The following is a 22,958-nucleotide window of genomic DNA, read 5'->3' as shown; positions in this document are numbered from 1 at the left end:
TTCTGGCTTAGTAGTTAGATTGTTACCGGAGGATCGTATGGAAGAAAATTTACCTTACATTATTATGCTAACATATACTTTTCATCTGGCCTATATGCTATATAAAATAATAATGGTGAAGAAAAGCTTAAGAAGACAAGTCACCACTCCTCTCTAACTGTGGCATGGAGGGTGCCATAAGGTCTGTTGATTTACTTATCTGTGTTTACCCACTAAACGTAGAGGTCAAGGATCAGGGTGACCTGAGGCTAGTCTAGGGGCAAGGACAAGCCGGACACCCCATTCTAGTGTCGTACCTGTAAACATGGTGTGTACAGGAGATATTGTAAATAACAACATCCTCGATGGACAGAAAGGGAGATATAAGGAGGGGCCCGTGACTAGCTCTCCAGTTCTTTGTCAAACCAACTCGGCTTTGCTCTTACTTGTTCGCGAGTAAAAATAAAGTCTTTTGTCATTCTTGCTCCGGTCTCCTCGAATTCTCTTATTTAAGTTATAGTGTTAAATGCGGTTTATCTACCACAATCGTTGCATATGTGCCAACACAAAGGTTTAATTTAAGCTTTGGTCTGTTGCACTTTTCATTTGGAAGGAGGATGTATGAGGGTCGTGCAATAAGACCACAGGTACACATGTGAAGCTGATTTAATGAACAACCATATTCTGGTCATGCATGTAAACTCTGATTTCTTACCTGGCAACCTGGATCTCTCTGGAGCACCATTCACTCTCCAGGTAATCGCGACTGACCACACAGATGGTCTTCCGGCTGCCATAGATGGCATCTGTTATGTTTTCCATGATGGGTTTACCTGAAAGGCATTAGGCATTGAAAATACATTAAAATAATATTTGAAGTACGTTTATATCAATCATATGTAACAGGATCATTGTGTTATCTTTTATTTATATATTATTTTTTTACTTTTGTGTATGGGTAGTACCCCCTCAGGTAAAACAACAGAATGTAGCTTTGTTACGTCACAGTGCTAGAGAATGAAGGGCTAACATCAATAATAATTTATACGGCAACCAGAATAAACTTCTTAATTGCGACAATTCCAACCAGTAAGAATGCAGTTCTTCTGATCATTTCTTGTGCTGCCGCTCTCTGAGCTATAAATCCTATGAATTAGTAGGCCAGGGTCGCATGGCCCCCAAGTACATTAATTTTATCAATTGAAATAATTTATATTAGTCCTTATTCTAAAACCTGTTTATTATATACAACGTATATACTGTAGCTTTTACAGCCCTGTGGGTCCATTCTCTTACTAGCCAAACTGATCTTAGTTGCCAGTTGGCTAGTCAACTGGTATTAGGAGTCCAGCAGTCTGACGGTTCTAGCAGAGCTTCTTGGGCACAGAGCCTGGGCCGGAAACCAACAACTGTGATGGGCAGAGTTACGCCGTGCTACTTCTTTCGTTATGGTTATGAGATTCGAGTTTGTGTTGTGTTGTGACACTCGCCTACAGATCCCCACCACAAGAAATATGATTGGTTGAAATGAATCTAAAGAAAGGGAAATGCACCATTCTGAGTTTAAGATTAAGATTAAGATTAAGATACACTTTATTGTCCTTGAAGGAAATTTGTCGTGGACTCCATGCTGTCATATAAAGCTGCTTTACAATAATAACAGTACAGGTACAGACAATACATACATATAGGCCCCAGGCCACATATACACAGTATACAAGAGACATACACACCCACCCAAACCCTCCCTCGCCCACTGTATTATACCATGGGTCATGAATAGTTGAATAGTTGCACAGTTTATTTGGTCCTGGGGGCATTTAAGATCTTAATTGAGGTGGGCACAAATGAATTTCTAAAACGGTTCAGCCTGCAAGTGGGGACTCTGAAGCGTCTACCTGATGGTAGAAGCTGGTATTCTGTGTGCAGAATATGTGTCTGGTCAGACAAGATTTTTTCAGCTTGTCTGAGCACAGACTGCTCAAAGATGGACTGCATGGGGAGCTTTTCAGACCTCCCCATCACCTTCATAGCCGATTGAATCAGGCACCCAATTTCAGCTGGACAGAAAGGTTACCGTACCAAGCAGACATCCCATACCTCAGAATACTCTCTAGCACCGCCTGATAAAATAAGAACATAACTCTCTGGTTGACACCAAACACCCTGAGTCTACGCAGGAAGTACAGTCTTTGCTGGAGACGAGCACACAGGTAATCAACGTGAACCTGCCAACTGAAACAGTTATCCAGATGGACACCAAGGGAGCTGACTTGGTTGATTGTTCCCCCATGGATGCACAGTGGAGTATGGTCCCCTATGGCTTTAGGGTCCAGCACCATCTCCGTCTTTTTGATGTTTATGGTGAGGTGGATGTTATCACACCACCGAACAAAGCTCTGTAACTCCGTAAAATATGATGAGGGGGCAGTGTGCTGGTGCTGCAGGTTCAGGATGGCAGTGTCATCTGAGAACTTAAAAATAAAGTTTCCTGAGTGGCTGCTGATGCAGTCATTCGTATACAGCGTAAAAAGCACTGGTGAACTGACACAGCCCTGGGGTGCACCTGTGCTGATGACTTTAGAGTCGGAGAAGGTGTTATTAACTCTGACATTCTGAGTTCTCCGAGTTAAAAACGAGTGGAACCATTTAATGATGGAGGGGCTTACACTCATCTGGTTCATTTTTTGAATTAATAGGTATGGTTGAAGTGAATTAAAAGCAGAACTAAAATCAATGAACAAAAGGCGCGCATAGGCCCCACGGGTTTCAAGATGCTTAAGGGCAAGGTGGGTGATGCCAGTGATTGCATCATCGGTGCCCCTCCCTTGCCTGTAAGCAAATTGTTGTGGGTCTAATTTAGGCCCAATCTCTGCTTTTAGTTTTGTCACCATATATTTTTCAAAGCATTTCATGACAATTGAGGTTAATGCCACCAGTCTGTAATCATTATTTTCCATGGGGCAGGATTTTTTTGGTATGGGAATAATGGTAGACTTTTTCCAGATGGCAGGGACTTTATGTAAATCTATAGATGATTGAAAAATGGGGCACCAAGCTGGAGTTAGTCAACAAGCTTGGCTGCTATCAGACTTACGATATAAATAAAAAAAGTCTGACTAGTGAGATTATTGAGTCAGTCAATGTTGAGCCATTCATTAGCTTACATGCTAACGCAGTCGTTATTCTGTTTCGCACTTTACTTCTGAGGCCAACAACACTGATTTAAAATGATAAACTATTCGTTGATGTAAGTATATATAATAAAACCAGATGGCATTCATGTTATGAGGGAGTTTGAAGTGATTTAAGAGTTGTCCTGTCACTAGTTTCATTTATTGCCCTTCCTCTGCGTTTTAGCTTGTCAGTTGTAATACCAAGTGCCCCTCATGCGGGCGCCTCTGTACAACGCCATTCCATGGTGCGAATCTCAAACATAACAAACTGTTGTGTTGAACACTCGTTTCAATTTAGTTGATATTATAAGTATTTAGTATTTCTTTGATATGTTTTACAGTCTGAATACTAAACTCTTTTGAGATTTTCTTGCTTTGACATTGAGTTAAAGATGTACCTACAGTATATTATTGTTTTTCATGTAAATAAGGCATAATGTGCTATTTATATAATTTATATATACAACTCATAATATTCTGTATATCAAAGATTTCATTTAAATTTACTGAATATTATCAAGTCTTATTTTGAAAATGTACCATTGCATATAGCTTTCTAGTTTTATATTGCATGTACTGCATGTATATTCTTGCCCAATTATCTGTGTATAGGTCACACGTTTTAGAGACAGACAAACAACATTGATTCACAAAATATAAAACCTACCAACAAACGAAGCAAATGCAGAAACCGTTGCTGTAAATACAAACAAAACATGCAAGGATTCTCTGTATAGAGTGTAACAGTGTGGTTCCGGAAGTAAAAGTCCAATTTATTTTGATTAAAATTTTGATTTTGATTAAAAGCCTTAATGTCATAACCATCCAAATGATATGTACCACATGCTGTTATAATGTGAATTTATGGTATTTGCTCCTGTAGAAGCCACACGTTAATTGTGGCAACATCTAGCTTTTTTAAAAAACACATTATATTCGCCATATCATTGAAACCACAACACTACCCATAAATCCTGAAATGTGACACGACGTCACTGATTGTTGGAGATCGCAGTTACCAGGGAACTTTACTGCACCCGCAAAAGTGAATGACTACTACTGCTACCAGAGCCCGTCTACGGAGACTATTCCTATAAGACACTCTGCTGCTACTGAACTCGATCGCTTACCACAGCAACCATGATTTATATTAATGGAAAGTTAGAGTTGTGGTTAGAGCTGTAGAGGAAATGACCTGCACCATTGGAAAAATATGTTGATAGAATATATGATAAAAATAAAAGTACAAATATATGATATGGCACTAGCAGTGCTTTTTAGTAATTTGGGTAGTATAAAAGCAAAGGATTACATAATGTTGAATGAATACGTAACTGGAATCCGAGACTGAATTCACATGTATTAAAAATTAGTAAAGTTATTACGTGGTGACCGCAGACAGCAAAGGGACATACCATGTCGACGATGACAACGCTATACACTATATGAAACACTAACATACACACACACACATACACTAACACACACACATAGAATATATGACACAACTTCTTTAACAATATAAACAATATAATAATGACAAAGGTTATTATTATAAACTATTGGGTTGGAACCATTGCGAAAGGAGTCTTGTAAGTTTGCCTTTTCTTCCGTTTTCCAAATATTTTTTTGCCCCGAATCAAACGTTTTCTGGTCACGACTACCTTGACAAACGATTGGCTTGGTTCCAGGCTTAAAACTTTTTATACAATGATTTTACGAAAAGTGGACGGTGAAAATGCATGGGAAATTTACTTCTGGAACCAGAGATGGTAAAAAAGGGGGCGGTCACTGTTACACTCTATTGTGCCTCTATAGTCTCTATGTGACTCTACATGATTATCTTTCTTTTGAAACTGCTTCTGCAATGAACTACACCATGCAACTACTTGTCTTCTGCCTTCAATGTGTTTGTCTTTCCATTTGCAAAACAATTATAAAAGATAAAGCAAGAGCAGCCTTGCAATGAATACAAATAGTTCAATTTGTATGTGTGCACCACATACACTGTTGTGCGGATTTAAACTAAATCTGTGCAATTTAACGCCCCCTTTAGAGCCTCATTTGATTTTGACATGCAGAGGAGGTGAGTGTGGGTAAGCAGGATATAATCAGTGGGCATTAGACAAGATTCAAAGCCAAGGCTTATTGATTCAAAACCAAGATTTTAAAAATATATACATTTTTAAATGGGTGTGAATGAATGTGATGCAGAGAGGCAAGGATTGAAGGATGAAGAACTGGAGGTAGAGAGGGTGGGAGGAGTGATGGGTAGGGTTGGGTTAGAGTTAATTTGTGTTTAGAGTTATATTTTTATACGTGCCTTTGAAATTAAGGATCAGTCAATTGACCAGGCAACCACCAATGCAATTTCCTGGTCCTTCCTACATTGTAATACAATTTTTAATTTGATCAGTTTTGTTGATGTGGTTTCATTTACTCAAGCTTAATGTATATTTTTGCTTATTAAATGGTCATAAACAACAAGAAAATGTATTGTTTTCTGTTACATAACGTAACACAGACTCAGATTTCCTTTGCTGTAAACAGACAAATCATGCTTATGGCAGTCACCCATCGAAGGCTCATTCTGAGTCTGGAAAAATTACTCTACCATGTTTATGAGAATATCTAATAGCAAAGCCACTGGCATGTATATACGATATATAAAATAGTGTAGGCTAGCATGTATGCTAATGGAGGTGAAGAGGATGTTCCGGATAGGGCTCCTCACCTGGCTGGAAGTCTCGGTGGTGCAGACACAGTCTCCAGCCCTGCTCGTCCTCCAGCTGTGGCAGCAGCTCCCTCAGCACCCAGCCCTCGTCGTTTGCGTTGTAGGAGACAAAAGCGTCGTACTGATGAGCACGCTTGTCCTTGTGCTTTGAGTTGTAGAGGAACGCCAGCATGAGGTAGTACGCGTAGACCAGATGCCATTGCAGGAAATGGTGGGTGAAGGAGACTGCTATGGTCATGATGACCGCGCATGCCGTGGAAATATAACAGATGAAGTCCATGTCTACTGTACAAGAATCTACGTTAATCTCCAACAGTTTTCTACCTTTAAGGTTTGGAGGGTAGTTGCATTCAAAGTTGTATGCATCATACACTTGTGTTTGCTTGTTGTTGATTACCCATTGGAGGAACCACGCGTTGTCACAGTTACAGCTGAAGCTATTACCCTTCATATCCAGGTAATTAAGTGCTGACAGAGACAGCATCACTGGCTCTCTAATCACAGAAAAGGTATTCTTCCCGACCTCCAAGAACTCCAGCTTCATGAGGTTAGCATGGAGCAGAAAATCGAGAGACCTCAGGTTTGTCTGTGAAATGCAAAGAGTTTTTAATTTTTGAATTGGGGAAAACAAATTGTCGGAAATGTCTGTTAAATAATTTTCAGACAAAAGAAGCACATTCAAATTAGGAGTATAGTTGAAGGTGTGTGGGTGCAGGGATGTAAGCTTGTTACCATTGAAATTGAGTTTTGAAAGATTTGTCAGGCCTTGTAGAAAGTTTTGAGGGAAGTTGGACCTATGAGATCTGTGTTGAGTTGAAATGTGCAATGTATCCAGTTGTGAAAGCTCAGTAAATGGTGGATAAGGAATAGGCTCTTCCGATGCATATGTAAGGCGATTGTTCTTCAAATACAATGTCTTTAAAGCTTTCAAGTCACCAAAAGCACCGTTTGTAATTTCAGTTATTTCATTTGATTGGAGATTAAGATATATAAGACTGGACAGTCCAAAAAAAGTCCCATTTTTAAGTTGTTTTAATTTATTCCCCTGTAATGACAGACTCTGGAGGGAATCCAGAGCTTTAAATTCTCCATAATCTAGAACAGCGAGTTGATTGTCAAACAAAGTAAGCTCTACAAGATTTGGCATGTTTCTTTTGAAGGCGCTGTTTAATTTACTAATGCTGCTGTTTTGCAACGTTAAGTTCTTTAAATTGACCAAATCTTTGAAAACGCAATCATTGAGAGCCAAAAGAGGATTATTGTTTAGATGGAGAATTCTGAGACGGGTCATATTGGCAAAATCATCACAGCCAAGAACATTGATGTTATTGAAGCTGAGATCCAGGTTTGAGACTCCAGTTTTCCTTATGGCATAGGGGACCGATGTGAGAAGGTTCAACTTTATACTTAAAATGTTAAGCTGCCTAAGAGATTGAAACGAATTGTCAGAGATATCAGTTATCTCATTCATCCTCAAGTCCAACTCTTCCAGATTAGTACACAAGTGCAGCATGTCTGATCTTATAACTTTGATGCTGTTATTTCGGACTTGAAGAGAGCTCAGCAATGGGATTTTGCAGGAAATATTGATGAGAACCCGCAGGTTGTCATTCATATGGTTTAACTTCAGATACATCAGTGAGGAGTTAAATGTCTCTAGAACTTCCTGCAGTCCATGTGATGAGGAGTGAACGCCACTGATATCTAGTTTAGACACCCCACTAAGGTACGATGTGTCATTCACCTCCCAGACAATACCATTCTTCATACCATCCTCAAGCTTCAACCTTTTGAGTTTGGGAAAGATATCTGCAGTGAGCCTAAAGACCATAAGCTCATTTTGAGACAAATCAAGTGTAAGAAGTTCTGTAGACTTATTTGACAGCTCCCAAGAATGAAAAGTGGAAATGTTGTTGGCTGGAATGTACAGGGTTTGTAAATGTGGTGTATGTTGTAAGATGTTTGCTAAGTTGCGCAGTTTGTTATAGCCTAGGTCCAAAAACCTAAGTTTGCTCAGAGACTTGAAAGAGGCCGTTGGTACTGTTTGGATATTATTGAAAGTCAGAGTAAATACTGTGAGATTGACTAAGCCATCAAACATACCCTCCTGTAGCTTAGAAAGCCGGTTGTTGTTTAAAATCAACACCTCTAGAGAGATTTGACCCACAAAAGTGCCAGATTCAATCTTTGAGATCAAGTTGTGTCTCAGGTCTAAGCGCAACAGATTTGGTAAATTTTCCAAACCTGTTTTATTTAGTTTAGAAATATTGTTTCCAGACAGGTCTATACTTGTGACTCTTGCTGGAAGGTCCTTTGGAAATACTTTTAAATTGAGCTTCTGACAGATGGCCTCTGTGTTCGGTGTGAGCAAGCAGTGCTTCAGCACGTAGCCAGTAGTTGGACAAATAAAACTGTTCAAAAATAAATATAATATTCCAAATGAACAGACACAAATTCCTCTTAACGGCATCGCAATTTTCGTTTTCATTCCAGCACACAAAGAAGTTCGTTGATGTTGGTAATTCAATCCAAGACAATCAATCTCCAGTCCTACCAATGGGATCTTTGGTTCCTTTCGTTAATTTCTTTCAGTCCAGGTTAAAACCGCCAACCCCAAAAACTGTCAAACAGACACACAAAGAAACACAGACAGCGGTCATTACAATCTGCTATGGGAATACTATAATTGAGGCATAGCATCCGGATGCTATGGGTTTGAGATTTGAAAACGTCTTATATAGTCCTACATGATGTTAACATCCTCAGTTAAACATGATCACATGGTAATAAATATTGTGTAGGAATATAATGAATTTGAGTCATAGATAAAGGCCTACATAATCTATTTTTTAAACCATAATAAAAAAATTCTATAAAAAAGCAAAGGAGAAACTGATTGCTTCAGGCTAAGCAGTGTTGGCCCGAAACAAATTTCAAAATTTCAAGAGGAGGTGATGTACCTGTTGCTCTGGTGTGGTTGCTTACATTTATTTTTTGTCAGTTAGCAGACCTGCTTTACATTTATATTAGTCAACTAGTATTCCTAGTTATTATTTATTTATTTTTCAGAGTCATCTTTGTCATTTTTCGGAGTACAACATTCTTTACTTCTGTAACCGACATTCTGCATGTATGTCACTCAGATATCTTGTTATTACGAAGGATGTCTTTCTCTGTTGGAGTTGTGTTATTGTATGTCATCTACCTATCATTGTCACTATTAACAATCTGCAACTTTTCTGAGTACGTGTCTGTTTTGCTTCACTTTTATCTGTTGGCCTTGAAAATAACAGATAAGATGCAAAGACTTTTCATGTCCGGGTCATGGTCTTCCCTTGAACAAACTGTATACATGCTGAATGCATCTGAATAAAAGTTAGATTTCTCTGAGTAATAATGCATTGAGTCCCATTGATTCAGCTCACTGCTTTGCTTACAGAGATGATCCAGAACCACAGAACTCAACCACATCAGAGGACAGATCAAGAAATCATCAGTTAATAGGCCTTCTTTACCTTCTACACATATATTTAGTCAGCTAGCATGCCTACTTGATATATTTATTCAGGCAGTTAGAAGGCCTAATTTATCCAGTGACTTTCAGGTGAGGCTGAGAACAATCCAAGCAATAAATGAATATTGGCACAATTCCAAAACATGACGTTTTGCACAACCAAGTTTTTAGAGAACTAAACTCTACATTCCATCTATTTTAATAGCTCCTATATGACCGTCAAGTGGTTTGGTCCCTCCTCTGCAACAGTTTCTTATCATAATCATTATAATGATGAAAAAAAAGCATTTTCATCACAAACTAACATAAAGGCAAAAATAAACACATGCTTGAAATGGTAATATGTTAATTTCCTTTTTGCAGAAAGATAATGTACTTAATTTGAGCTATATTGTAGTGAAAGAAGTGGGTTAGATTAGAAGTTAAATACTTACTGTACATATTTCTATAATTAAAAAATAATATCCAAATTCCAGAAAAACAAATGTTCCTCGATCTGGTCTCCTTCCCGATGCGTATGGCAAATCAAAATAATGTGTTATTGATACAAGCTGGTTGGAAATGGTCTTTTGTGTGTGGTCTATTGGGTTATAAATGATGAAGCAAAAGGAAGTAGTCAAATGAAGTAAGAAATGGGTGATTATATTAAGGGAACTGACACTATCTTTTTTTTTCTTCTAAATAAAATACTGTAAATTACAATGTCTATATGCAACCAGGATTCAACACAATAACCTCATCATCCTTGAAGGTTAAACACATTGATTTAAATTATTGAAGATGAATCTGTTTATTCTAATTTGTTTTATTATGGACATTTTATTTATTAATGTTAAACATAACATAAAAACAGGCCTTGTATGGGAATATCCACAGGTTTGATAATGGCCCCATGTCAATGGCCCACATGGGTTTCATGCAGGATTAAACTGGGTGTTAGGTTGGGTCTAAGTAGGCAACATGCTTAAATGTCAGGTGTGTGTGAAATCTGAACCCAAAAGCAGAGTAAAGTTCCAAAGATTTATATGAAGCAGAGCAAGGCTTCAGCTCAAACAATAACAAAAATCGACCCGTTTCTCAGGAGGAAATGCAAGAACACAAAATGTTGCTGTTGACAAAAACAGGAACAAAAAACAAACAAAGAAAGAAGAGCCAGGTCACCGTTAGGAGTGTAGTCCAGAGGTCGGCAAAAAGTCAGAACTGTGGGTTTATCCAAAGACAGGCGGACAAGTAGTCAGGCAGGCAGAACAGGACAGAGAGAACTAGGCGAGCTTAGAAAACAATCTGACAAGGTGGCACTAACAATAAAGGGTATAAATCGGCTGAGGTGAACAGGTGAGCAGGAAAGAAGGCGGGAAACAGACAAAGGCAGGATGTACAGGTGAGAGGTGAAGTCAGAGGCACAAAAAACATACACATGGTGGACAGAAAACAGAGGTAGAAGAGTCAAAACAAAAAAAGGGAAAGAAAGATTTGGCTATTATGCAATACATAGCTGGAATAAACTACCTGACGATGCTAAGACATGCTGAGGCCCTGACTACATTTAAATCAAGATTAAAAACGATTATGTTCACCTTTGCTTTCAGATTTTTTTAAATACTGTAAAATGCTACCATGTAAGCTAGGCATGCATGTAACATTTATGGTATGAATATACTTTTTCAAATCCCCTTCTGAATGCGTCATCGCTGTACTTATTTCCCCAAAAAGTAAAACAACAGTATAATGCGTTGCACAATTGAAGCATGATGTATACCAACCAACTCCCGGCCTACTTGAGCCTGCCATTTGCTACCATTCCACCTGGGGTGCCACATTGTGTATAACCTAACAAAAAGAGAGAGAGAGCCTAGTAAAACGGTATTTCAATTGTTGTGGAAGGCCTCCCCTTGCTGGGAACTGATGAGGTGATTGGTGGACCCGGACGTGCTGTTTGGCAGAGGTGGGATGATGAAAGTGGATTATTGACTGGCATATGACAACAAAGAGTCGACAATTCAAACAACAGTTGCATGATCATTGATAATTGTGTGTGTCCTGTGTGCTGTTTAGTGTGTGTGTGTGTGTGTGTATGTAGTGTTCTCATGCAGTGTGTCGAAACTCTGACTAAACACTGAGTTAAACCGTAGCCAATGAGACAAAGTCGTAGTAAGCTTGACCTTTTACCTTTTGTCACTTCTTCATCGACAGACGGTGAAAACTGCAAATAAAATACAAAAATATTGTGTCTATTTATGACAAACCTTATGACTAAACATCACGTTATGCATAGTTATAAATAACAATAGAAACTGTCCAATACTGAAATTAGGCATTCTGATTGATAATTGCATCACTTTTTAGCTTGTATACAACTGCAACCCAAATCGCCCTAAACACGTCAAACAGTTTTTCAAACTAAATCCATCATAATATAACATCTTCAACATGTCCTTTAACAATCAAACAACTCACGGCATTGCCACTCTGATGCCTCCAAGTGGATGCTGATTGATTATGTTCCGATGCACATGTCGGCCATTCTTCTTCTTCTTCTTCTTTTAATTTCCGGCAGTCTGTATGCCTTTGCGGCACATTGCTGCCACCCACAGGCAAAATAATTAGATAAATAAATAAACCACCAAACAAAAATAAATAAATTTAATAAAATAAATAAATAAAATAAAAATAAAAAGATATATATATATATATATATATATATATATATATATATATATATATATATATATATATATATATATATATACATGAATATATATATTTCAGACGCAGTCAGTCCATCCTATTTCCATAGGGGTAATCCAGTGGCTGTTATGAAGTCCAGGACAGCTTTTATAGTCCCAGGCTGGTTCTCAGATGGATTTAAGAGGCTCTTTAGCGTAACCGGTGCTGTTCCCAGGCTTTCCACAGCTGCATACAGATGTTCCCTCTGTCGAGTGAGACCAGTGCATTCCATCAGGATATGTTTCACTGTTTGCTGTTTTTTACACGCTCCACATAGTCCATTTTCATGTTTCCCAAGTTTTTGTAGGTCCCATGCGAGTCCGCAATGCCCCAGCCTCAGTCTAGTCATCATGACTGTATGCCTCCTTTCCTTTCCCAAAAAACACTGGCTTTTTGTCACTCTATTCTGCAAGCTGTAATAATGCCTCCCCTTCTTTTCCTTATCCCACTCCTCCTGCCACACAGCCATGATGTTCTTTTTGATGATTGATCTACACTCAGTTATCCCCAGCCTCATTTTTACATCGATTTCTTCCCTTCTTAAAGACCTTTTTGCTGCCCCATCAGCTAACTCATTCCCCTCTATCCCCACATGAGCTGGGACCCACATAAACCCCACTGACTCTCCCACCTGCTCAATCCTGTACATCAGGGTAAGAAGCTCGACCATGAGGTCTGGCCTGGCTCCAAGCCCTCCCTCCCTCAATGTCATCAGCACTGACGCAGAGTCAGAGCATATCACAGCTGGCCCTGGCCTGACCTCCTCCACCCACTTCATAGCCCAGATTATTGCGAGCAGCTCTGTGGTGTAAACTGAAACCCCCTCAGACACTCGCCTACACTTAACAACATTCAAATCTGGGATGCAAAAAGCAAACCCAGACTTCCCAGTCCTTGGGTCTTGAGCCCCATCAGTGTATATTTGTATGTACTGTCCCCACGTGTTATTTAGTCTTTCCTTTACAATTCCCCCAACTGTTGCAGTTCTCTCATGAGCTAACACACTTATATCTATCTCCGGCACTGGTATAATCCATGGTGGTATAGTTGGCCAGTACACTACCGGGGCCACCCCCTCCTCCCCAAACTCCATCCTCCCCATTTCCTCATTGACTTTAAAAATGAAACTTTCCCTTTTCACTCTTGCTCCTCCCCACTCCCATGCACCTGCCAGAGCCAGCTCCCCCACATTCTCCCCTTGATGTCCCCTTAATTTACAGATATACTGCATAGCCAGCTTAGCCCTTCTGATACCCAATGGGGTCTCCCCCATTTCCACAAGTAAGGCTGCAATTGGGGTGGAACGGAAGGCCCCACAGACGACTCTCAGCGCCTTTGCCTGCATTACATCTAACTTCTTGAGATTTGTTTTTGCTGCCGTCCCGTAGCACAAATAATAATAATAATAATAATTTATTTAATTTGTAATGCACTTTTCATCGGCACGATCTCAAAGTGCTACAATAAAAACAACAAAGCAGGGTTAAAATCACTATGTGGTTAACATTTAAAGGCCTTTCTAAATAAAAAGGTTTTCAGGCCTGTTTTAAAAGAGTCTAAGCTCTGAGCAGCCCTCAGCTGGGTTGGGAGGCTGTTCCAGAGGCGTGGTGCAGCCGAGCAAAAGGCTCGGTCTCCCATGGTGGAAAGCCTGGTCCTAGGGACTTGGAGGAGCAGAGTATTGGTGGATCTGAGGGTGCGGGTGGTGGACTGTAAGGTGATGAGTTCTTGGAGGTATGTGGGTGCAAGTCCATGAATGCATTTATGGGTAAGTAACAGGATTTTGTAATTGATACGGGATGAAACAGGGAGCCAGTGCAGCGATTTGAGGATGGGAGTGATATGTTCGTGTTTACGGGCCCTCATCAGGACCCTGGCAGCGCTGTTTTGGATGTATTGCAGCCTCTGGATGGTTTTGCCAGGTATCCCGATGAGGAGCCCGTTACAGTAGTCCAGCCTTGTGGAAATGAAGGCATGGACCAGTTGTTCTGCTGCTGGGAGGGATAGAGTGGGGCGGAGTTTGGAAAAGTTGCGGAGATGGTAGAATGAAGTTTTGCACAGATGTTTTATGTGATCGTTGAAGGTCAGGTGGGGGTCAAACCGGACTCCCAGGTTTGTTGCTGAGGAGGAGAAAGGAATGATCTGTCCGTCAAAGGTAAGTTGAGATATGGGTGAGGAGTGAACCTGATGTGGGGTACCAATGAGGAGTGCTTCCGTTTTATTGCTGTTTAGTTGAAGGGAGTTGTTATTCATCCATGTCTTGATTTCCTCAAGGCAGGAGGTGAGGGATGACAGGGCTGTGGAGGGGTTAGGGGCGGTTTTGATGTATAATTGTGTGTCATCAGCATAACAGTGGAAGGAGAGTCCGTGTTTGCTGATGACTTGACCGAGGGGGAGCATGTAGGTGGTGAAGAGGATGGGGGCAAGGACTGACCCCTGGGGGACACCACAGGTGACGCGGAGTTTCCTGGACTCACATCCTCCGAGCGAGACATGTTCAGTCCTATCTGAAAGATAGGACTTAAACCACTGTAGTGCGTTGTCTGTCAGTTGGACGATGTTATGGAGACGCTCAAGGAGGATATTGTGGTCCACGGTGTCGAAGGCTGCGGTTAAGTCCAGAAGGATGAGAAGTGATGGTGACCCTGAGTCAGCGGCCATCAGAAGGTCATTCGTCACCCTGAGCAAAGCTGTCTCGGTGCTATGGGCTGAACGAAAGCCTGACTGAAATTTTTCAAACAGGTTGTTATGTGTGAGGTGGTCCTGGAGCTGTGTGGCAACTGTTTTCTCGAGTATCTTGGATAGAAAGGGGAGGTTTGAGATAGGCCTGTAGTTTGCGAGATTGTCCGGGTCCAGGGAGGGTTTCTTCAGGAGGGGACGGATGACAGCAGCTTTGAGAGCAGGTGGGACATGAGCAGTTTGAAGTGAAAGGTTAACAGCCTGAGTGATAATTGGGGTGAGGATGGAGATGTGTGACTTAAGCAGTGGTGATGGGAAGGGGTCTAAGCAGCAGGTGGTCGGTTTCATTACTCTGATGGTTTTCTCAATTTGGCTCTGCTGAACCTCGGAGAAGCAGGGGAGGGGTAGAGGACTCCCCACCAGGGGGTTGGAAGCAGAGGGAGAGGTGTAACTGGGCAACAGAGAGCGGATGTTTTCGACTTTAGATTTAAAAAAGTCAATAAAGCTGTTGCATCGCTCAACTGTAGCTTCAGTCAGTGAGGGTGATTGTGGCTTCAGAAGGTGGTTTATCGTGGAGAAGAGTTTCTTGGAGTTGCCAGTGTCCCGATTAATGATGTTGGAGTAAAATGTAGACCGAGCATCTTTCAGGGCCTGGCAATAGGCTTTTTGATGCTCACGAAAGGCCAGCTTGTGAACAGTGAGCCCAGTGTGTCTGAGTTGGCGTTCCAGTGCACGGCCAGCTGTTTTAAGTGTTCGGAGTTCCTGTGTGTACCAGGGAGCGGAGCGTGCAAACGTGACCTCACGCGTCTTAACAGGAGCATGAATGTCAAGAACACTGCTCAGAAAGGTGTTGTAATACTCCACTAGCTCGTCCACATTGTCAGAATCTGGGCAGGTGATGTACTGGAGGTCTGTGGCCAGATCCACTGGAACAATCCGTTTCAGATTCCTGAAGGCAATCTGGCGCTTGGGTCTGGGAGATGGCAGCAGAGATGTCAGAGTCATTGAGACCACCTTGTGGTCTGACACCCCAAGATCGAAGACCTCGAGATTCTTAATAGAGGCTGAGTTGGTAATGGCCAGATCCAAGGTGTGGCCTTTGTTGTGGGTGGGAGCCTTGACATGTTGCTGCAAACCAAGACAATCCAGCAGGCTTAGAAATTCTACTGCCAGAGGACAGGAAGGGTTGTCGACATGGATGTTGATGTCACCAATAATTACAATATTATTTGACATGGTGCAGAGTGATGTGAGGAGATCATGTATTTCAGGGAGAAATGAAGGGTTTGGTTTTGGGGGGCGGTAAATTAAAAGCACTGTCATGGAGTGTGGAGGTTTGCATTTAAAAGCTAAACACTCCATGGAGGTGAAGTCAGACAGTGGAAGAGGTGAGAGTTCCAGTTCAGTCCGGTGGATAATGAGAAGACCACCACCTCTGCCAGAGGTGCGTGCTCTCTCCATGTAGTTGTAACCAGGAGGGCAGACTTCATTCATCAGAAGGTGATCCCCAGGTTTGTGCCATGTTTGTGTCATGTGCCACTAAACACATAAAGTCAAGATTTTTTTCTAAAATATGATCATGTATGAGTAGGGATTTTTTGTTAAGGGATTGCATGTTTAGCAGTTCCATAGTGACAGGGGACGGAGCTGATGATAAGTGTCTCTGTAAGCTCCGCAGCACAGTGTGATCCACTCCAGATTTTCCAGGTCGCAGAGTGCTGCTTTCACTACGGCCGTGTCCCAATTCAGGGGTTGCATCCTTCGAAGGATGCGTCCTTCGAAGGATGCAGCCTTCGTAGACCGCGAAGGCTGCATCGAAGGCCGAACGAGCGTTGTGGAATGGGACGGTCTAGCCTACGGAGCATTTCCGGATTGCGCAACCAGCCGTTAACGTCCTTTACCTTGCGTGACCACGCGCCGCTCCTGTCTCCTAGCAACCCTGACAGCTGCGGTTCAAACCGGACAGTGGAGGAGATATATGGAGCCAGAAATTATCATTTTATTGGTTATGTTTTATCTTTTATTGGAGGAGTGGGAGAAGATTCACCGCCGGAGCCGGCGGGTGAAGAGGAAGAGAGGACGTTGGCTTAACGTTAATTAGTTTAACGTTATATGTCTAGCGTTAATGTAATTGAACTTTGACAATAAAGTTACATATTTAAAATGGTCCCAACCTTACTTTTATATAAAAAAATGTTTTTACGTTTTGTCATTAAATATGTATTCGCTGCAGCTGCTGCTTCCGCTCTCTCCGCGCCATTTCTGAAAAAATATCCAACGCGCAATGAATGTTGGGATACGTTGGGCCGTGAAGGATGCATCCGATGCGTCCTTCAAATCCGGGAAACGAAGGCTGCATATCTCGGCCGCATTCGAAGGACCCTTCGAAATGGGACAGCACTTGACGCGCCGCTGTGACGTATGCGGTCTTCAAATGCGTCCTTCGAAGGATGCAACCCCTGAATTGGGACACGGCCTACAAGTCCCTAATGCGCCAGCGTTCTGATGACGTCGCCAGAGTGCGACGCGGTCAGCTGGGGACCAGATGGAAGGAACCGTAGCAGGACAGTGCTGGGAGTAAACAAACTTTTTACGGGCACTCCGATGGACATAGCGGGGTCGGCGTAAAAGTCTGTGTTGTCTGATGACTGCAGTGCATGTTGGAGTGATGGAGTTATTGAGACTAAGCAGCTGCGAAGCGGAGTATTTCAACATCAAGCCGGGTGCCGGTGGGGTTAGCCTGATGCTAGTTGTTAGCCATGCGCAGAGTTGGAGAAGTAGCCAGATGAATGGAGGCATTGAGGCTAACCGGAGATGGTCGTAGTCCTAGGCATCAGGCTTAAACCACACCGAGACACAGCAGCAGACTGTACCGTTGGAAGATCTCCCAGCAACACAGTAGCGGTGGTCGGTCCGGGTGTAAGCCCCCTTCAGCGGCAGAACAGAAGCGAGTAGCCGGCGTTCAGAGCGATGACATCAGGTGGGCACAAAACCCGAATAAAATCCAGGGAAAAAAGCTTTATTGGTCGGTAAAAGTGGTCAGGGTTAGCCACGTCGTCTTTGCATAAAAAAGAGATTGCTAGAAAGATTGTTAGTAAAAGCGTAGCATTAGTTTTGGAGACGGAGAAGCGGCGAACAAACAGACGCCAGCGTCCTCTCCTCTCCTCTCCTCTCCTTAGCCTTTTAACGACCATTATACAACAGTTAGTTCCGACCGGTCCCAACCGAGCAATTTGATTGGACAACGAGACATTCCATAGTGCTGATATACAGTATAACAGCACTGGGACTTTTCACAGACATAATCACTCCGCTGTACGGGCGTTCTAATAACCGTTATTAGCTAACGCACTGGGAGTAACGAGCTTGTGTCTAGGAATGTTTATGTACTGTATATGTGTTGCCTGGCAACAGCCTAGTCTCCTTTCAGTTGCGGAACTATTTTTGTTGGCGGAGCCGAATAAATGATTACTAAACAAACAAATCATAATCTCTTGTTTCTTATTACTGTTAACTAATAAAATGTGCTCGTAGCACTGTTGTATAAAAGCAATATCACACTCGAGGTCGTGCTGTTGTACTGTATATCAGCACGGTGTGATTATCTGCGGCACTCGGCCTGCGGCCTCGTGCCTACGACCGAATCACAGCCGTGCTGATATACAGTACAACAGCACTCCCTCTCGTGTGATATTGCTTAATCAAACACCCATAGTCTATTCTCGATCTAACCATTGCCCTGTAAATCATCATCTGCGTATCCTGTCCGGCACCCCACAAACTTCCTGATAAGGACCGCATGACATTTATAACTTTATCACACTTTCTCACAACACTGTCTATGTGCTTTTTATAAGTCAGTCTTTCATCACACATTACTCCCAATAATTTAAACTCTTTTACCCTCTCTACTGCTTGCCCATACATTTGCAAACCTTGACCCTCAGTTTTCTTATTGCCAAATACAACATATTTAGTTTTTTCCGTTGAAATCTTAAATCCCCACCTGCTTCCCCATTCCATTATTTTATTTAATGCCTCCTGGATTTTCTCTGTTATGTGTTTGATGTTCCTGCCTCTTTTCCACACTGTTCCGTCGTCCGCAAACAATGCAAAACCAAAACCTGAACCAATGTCTTTAAAAATGTCATTCACCATTATGTTAAATAAAACTGGGCTTATTACACTTCCCTGTGGCGTTCCATTCTCAATGCATGTTCCATTCGACATCGCCTCCCCCACCCTAACCTGGATGACCCTGTTCTTTAAAAAGTCTTGTATCCAGTTTAGCATACGGCCTCTAACCCCTGCATCATACAGCTTAATGATGAGCCCCTCCTTCCACAACATGTCATAAGCCTTTTCAATGTCCAAAAACACTGCAACTACTGCCTCTTTATTTACCATGGCTTTCTTTACATCCGAATCCAGGGAGATCACAGAATCCATGGCATTTCTTCCTCTGCGAAAACCACTTTGAATTAGTGTAAACCACCCCTCCTTCTCCAGTTTGTATACTAATCTATCAGTCACCATTCTTTCCATTATTTTACATATCACTGCTGTTAGTGCAATAGGTCTATACGACCCTGGATGCTCTGCTTCCTTCCCTGGTTTTAAAATTGGGACAACCACTGCCTGTTTCCAGGCTAATGGAAGCCTTCCTTCTTTCCAAACATTATTTATAAGTGCTAACATTTCTTCCACCACTAGATCACCTAGTCTTTTAAAAACCTCATAGCTTATGCCATCCTTCCCTGGTGCTGTTTTCCCCCCATTTTTTATGGCTCTGCGCAACTCTTCCACTGAAAAGTACAAATTAACACAATCAGTGTTATCGTCATTAACCCCAAGTTTAGATACGTTTTTTCTTAGCGTTTCATTCCTCTTTCTAATGCCTTCCTCCCCGATGTTTACTCCCCTATGTACATCCTTAAACTTACTTTCACACATTTGGGCTTTCTCTATATCACTTTTCGCTATAACTCCCTTTTCCTCCAATACTGGCATTTTCCTTTTTCTTCCCACTCCTGACATACGGTGAACTGCTGCCCATATTTCACCAACTGATGTATCCACGCCCAATTTTCCACAATATCTTCTCCAACACTCTTTTTTTGTAACCTTAATTACCCTTCTTGCCTTAGCCCTAAGCCTTTTGTACTCTATCGCATTATTCTCTGTCGGGCACCTTCTTAATAGTCTATATGCACAGTTCCTATCCCTCACTGCTTTATCACAAGCCCTATTCCACCATGGCACACTTACTCTAGTTTTAGAGTTTCTCTTTAAAGGGATGCACTCATATGCACTACTTAATATCATTGAACACAAACTGTTGTTCCACTCATCTATTGTTCCCTCTCCATTCACACTGTCTAGACCACTATCACACTTACTAGAAAACTTCTCCCAGTCTGATCCTCAGTTAACAAAGTTTTCCCAAACTTCAAAAGTATTGGAAAGTGATCACTACCCATTGAGTACCTATCCATATTGTCCCATTCTCCTACCCTTGCGTATTCACTGGATGCTAATGCTAAATCTATGCATGAAACTGCCCCCGTCTTAATTTCAAACCTAGTTGGCCTGCCATCATTCATACATACTAAACCATATTTGTCCATAAAGTCCTCCACTGTGCTCCCATTAGTATCTTTTACCCTGCTTCCCCACAAAGGATTATGTGCATTAAAGTCACCTAGCCAAATAACCGGTACCCCTATCTGTTCCATAATCTCCTCCAAATCTATTATGCTGACTGGCAAGCAGGGATTATAAAAGTTAACTATATTTACCCACTTATTGTTTTCCCACACCTTTACCACCACGCACTCTAGAGAGGAATTTATTTGCACCCTCTGGTACTTCACCTCAGATCTTATAAACGTTGCACACCCTCCTCCTGCTTTCCCACTTCGGTCCTGTCTAATACATTCATACCCTGGCACCACAAAGTCCAAACAGGGTTTGAGCCAAGTTTCCTGGATACACAATACAGCTGGTTTATACTCTCCTTTAAAAATGTCAACATATCTTTTAAACTCTTGGCCATTAGCGATAAGGCTCCTTGCGTTCCATTGTAATAAATAAAACATCAGCAGATTAAGTATCTTCATATTCAGTCATGTCCATTTCCCCTTCTTTACCATTTCCCTCACTCCTGCCTTTGCCCCTCCCTTCTCTCTCCCTCCCTCTCTCCTGCACCTCAAGCTTCTGCCTCATGAATGTGTGTAACTCCTCTGGGCCCATTTCAACCTCCTCAAGAAACCTTTCAGCCGCCTCCACCACAATTTTGATAGCATCAGACCTTTTAGTAATATTCCTTGCTGCCCACACAACATCTACCATGAATGCAAGAAGTGACTTTTTTTCGTCTGTCCGCAATATATCCCCTTTTCCTGGCAACGGGTGAGCACTGGTCCCCACTGGCCTGCTATCTTCCCCTGTGCCCTTAACTTGTCTTATTGCCTCTGCATAAGACATATCCTTCCCAGCTCTTACTTTCTCAACTTCCACAGCTGTTATATGGTACTCACACCCTCTGAAGGAAGTAATATGTTTACCCCCACAATTGCACCACTTTGTTTTCTCCACCTGGCATTGCTTAAAGTCATGGTCCCCCCCACACTTTCCACATCTCCTGTCCCCTCTACATGCAGCTGCTGCATGCCCAAAACGTTGACACTTGTAACAACGCAATGGTGGACGCCTGTATTCTCTCACTGTAAAACTCATATACCCTAGGAATACTCGTTCTGGCATGGTTTCCTGCTTGAAGGTCAGCAATACCGCTGTGCCATCTTGTTTGAATCTGCGGGCAGACTCAATCTCAGCTCCCTTTAAACTTTCAATTAAAGCACTCTCAGTGATTTCGGGGCTAATGTAAACTACTCCCTTAACCCCTCCGCCCCCAGGAACGAAACACTCAATTGGCCTGTTAAGTAAATGACGTACTTTCATGGCCTTTGCTTTATGACCATGTGATTTACAGAAAACCAGAACGTTTCCATTCCTCAGCATTCTCACATTGAGTACACCTCCCATTTTATCTTTTATATCATCCGACAGTTTGAGGGGATTTAAAGCTTTATCATTTTTATCTTTGAACTTAACAAGAAACTTGTATTCTCCTTCTCCCTGGACCTTTGGAACCTTCCGGCTGCCTTGATCGCTGTCCCCCTCACTATTTGATTCATCCGACCTGTCCCTTTTATTGCCTTCATCCTTCTGTCTGTTTCCCTTTCCCCCTTGGCCACCTCCCGAAGCCATCCCAAAAACTATCCCCTCACGGGGAAGCCTTGATCGATTCAGTCCCAAAGTTTCAATTTGATACGGAATCCGTAGCAGCCCCAAACCTCTCCGATGCAGTAAACAAAGTTCGCCAACAAGCCGCGCGCTGAGTCAAACTCCGCTCCTCCTCCGGAAACCACGTCCCACAACTTCACTGGACAGGACGCGGGTGATTTCCAATGTCGGCCATTCATTCTACCCAGGTAAGTTTAACAGGAAGATCGCCGGAAGTGACTAAACCGGAAGTGACTAAACCGGAAGTTACGTCGTCGCAAAAAAACGAAAACGGCAAAATAATATTTATTTTTACATTAGCTAATTTAAACTGTTAAGTAATTATTTAAGAAATAAATGTAATATTAAATGCCTGGAGAGGCAACACACTCCCCGCCTGACCTATGTGAGGTCACTTAGAACTTGTACAGATCTTAAATATAGTCTGTCTATCAGTCTTTAGGAAGGAGCAGAACAATTTCTGCAGTCGGCTGGTTTTGACCTTGCCTTGGTCAGTTGTTTTCACTTCAACCTTCCTTACATGTCCATCTTTCCCAGGGAAAGTGGCATTGACTCTGGCCATAGGCCAGTAGTTGCGAGCGGCCTGCTTGTCCCTGAGCAGAACCAGATCTCCAACCTGAAGGTTTCTTCGGGGCACTGTCCACTTCTGTCTGTGCTGCAACGAAGGTAGGTAATCTCGACTCCAGCGGGTCCAGAACTGGTTTGCAAGGGCCTGGACTTGCCTCCATTGTTTTGTGTACAGGTCTTTGTCAGAAAAGTCTCCGGGGGGAGGTGGAACCCCCAACTTTTGTGTGAGGATCATGGATGGAGAAAGTATGAAGGGCTTCTCGGGATCCGTAGACAC

At 42.1% G+C, this 22,958-nt stretch overlaps 1 protein-coding gene across 3 annotated transcripts in view; it reads right to left on the bottom strand.

Annotated features, from left to right (window-relative positions):
• The window catches only part of LOC311355379 (toll-like receptor 13), a 52,313-nt gene extending 42,340 nt beyond the window's left edge, over nucleotides 1-9,973 (bottom strand). For 2 of the 3 annotated variants that reach the window (XR_014637431.1, XM_084475142.1), the window contains exons 1-3: nucleotides 9,838-9,973; nucleotides 5,890-8,509; nucleotides 695-812 (exon numbers count right to left, since the gene is read on the bottom strand). Coding sequence is in view for 2 of the 3 variants with exons in the window: in XM_084475142.1 (XP_084331268.1) it covers nucleotides 695-812; nucleotides 5,890-8,377 (2,606 nt within the window). In the remaining variant the exon portion in view is untranslated. The remainder of the gene's footprint in view (nucleotides 1-694; nucleotides 813-5,889; nucleotides 8,510-9,837) is intronic. The other variant, XM_084475143.1, reaches the window with a different exon arrangement.
• Between the last annotated feature and the right edge of the window lie 12,985 nt (nucleotides 9,974-22,958).

Source organism: Micromesistius poutassou (genome assembly GCF_964030765.1).
Source record: "Micromesistius poutassou genome assembly, chromosome: 11".
Taxonomy (NCBI): domain Eukaryota; kingdom Metazoa; phylum Chordata; class Actinopteri; order Gadiformes; family Gadidae; genus Micromesistius; species Micromesistius poutassou.
The sequence above is the reverse complement of the archived record's forward strand: the minus strand, read 5'-3'. Positions and strand labels throughout refer to the sequence as shown.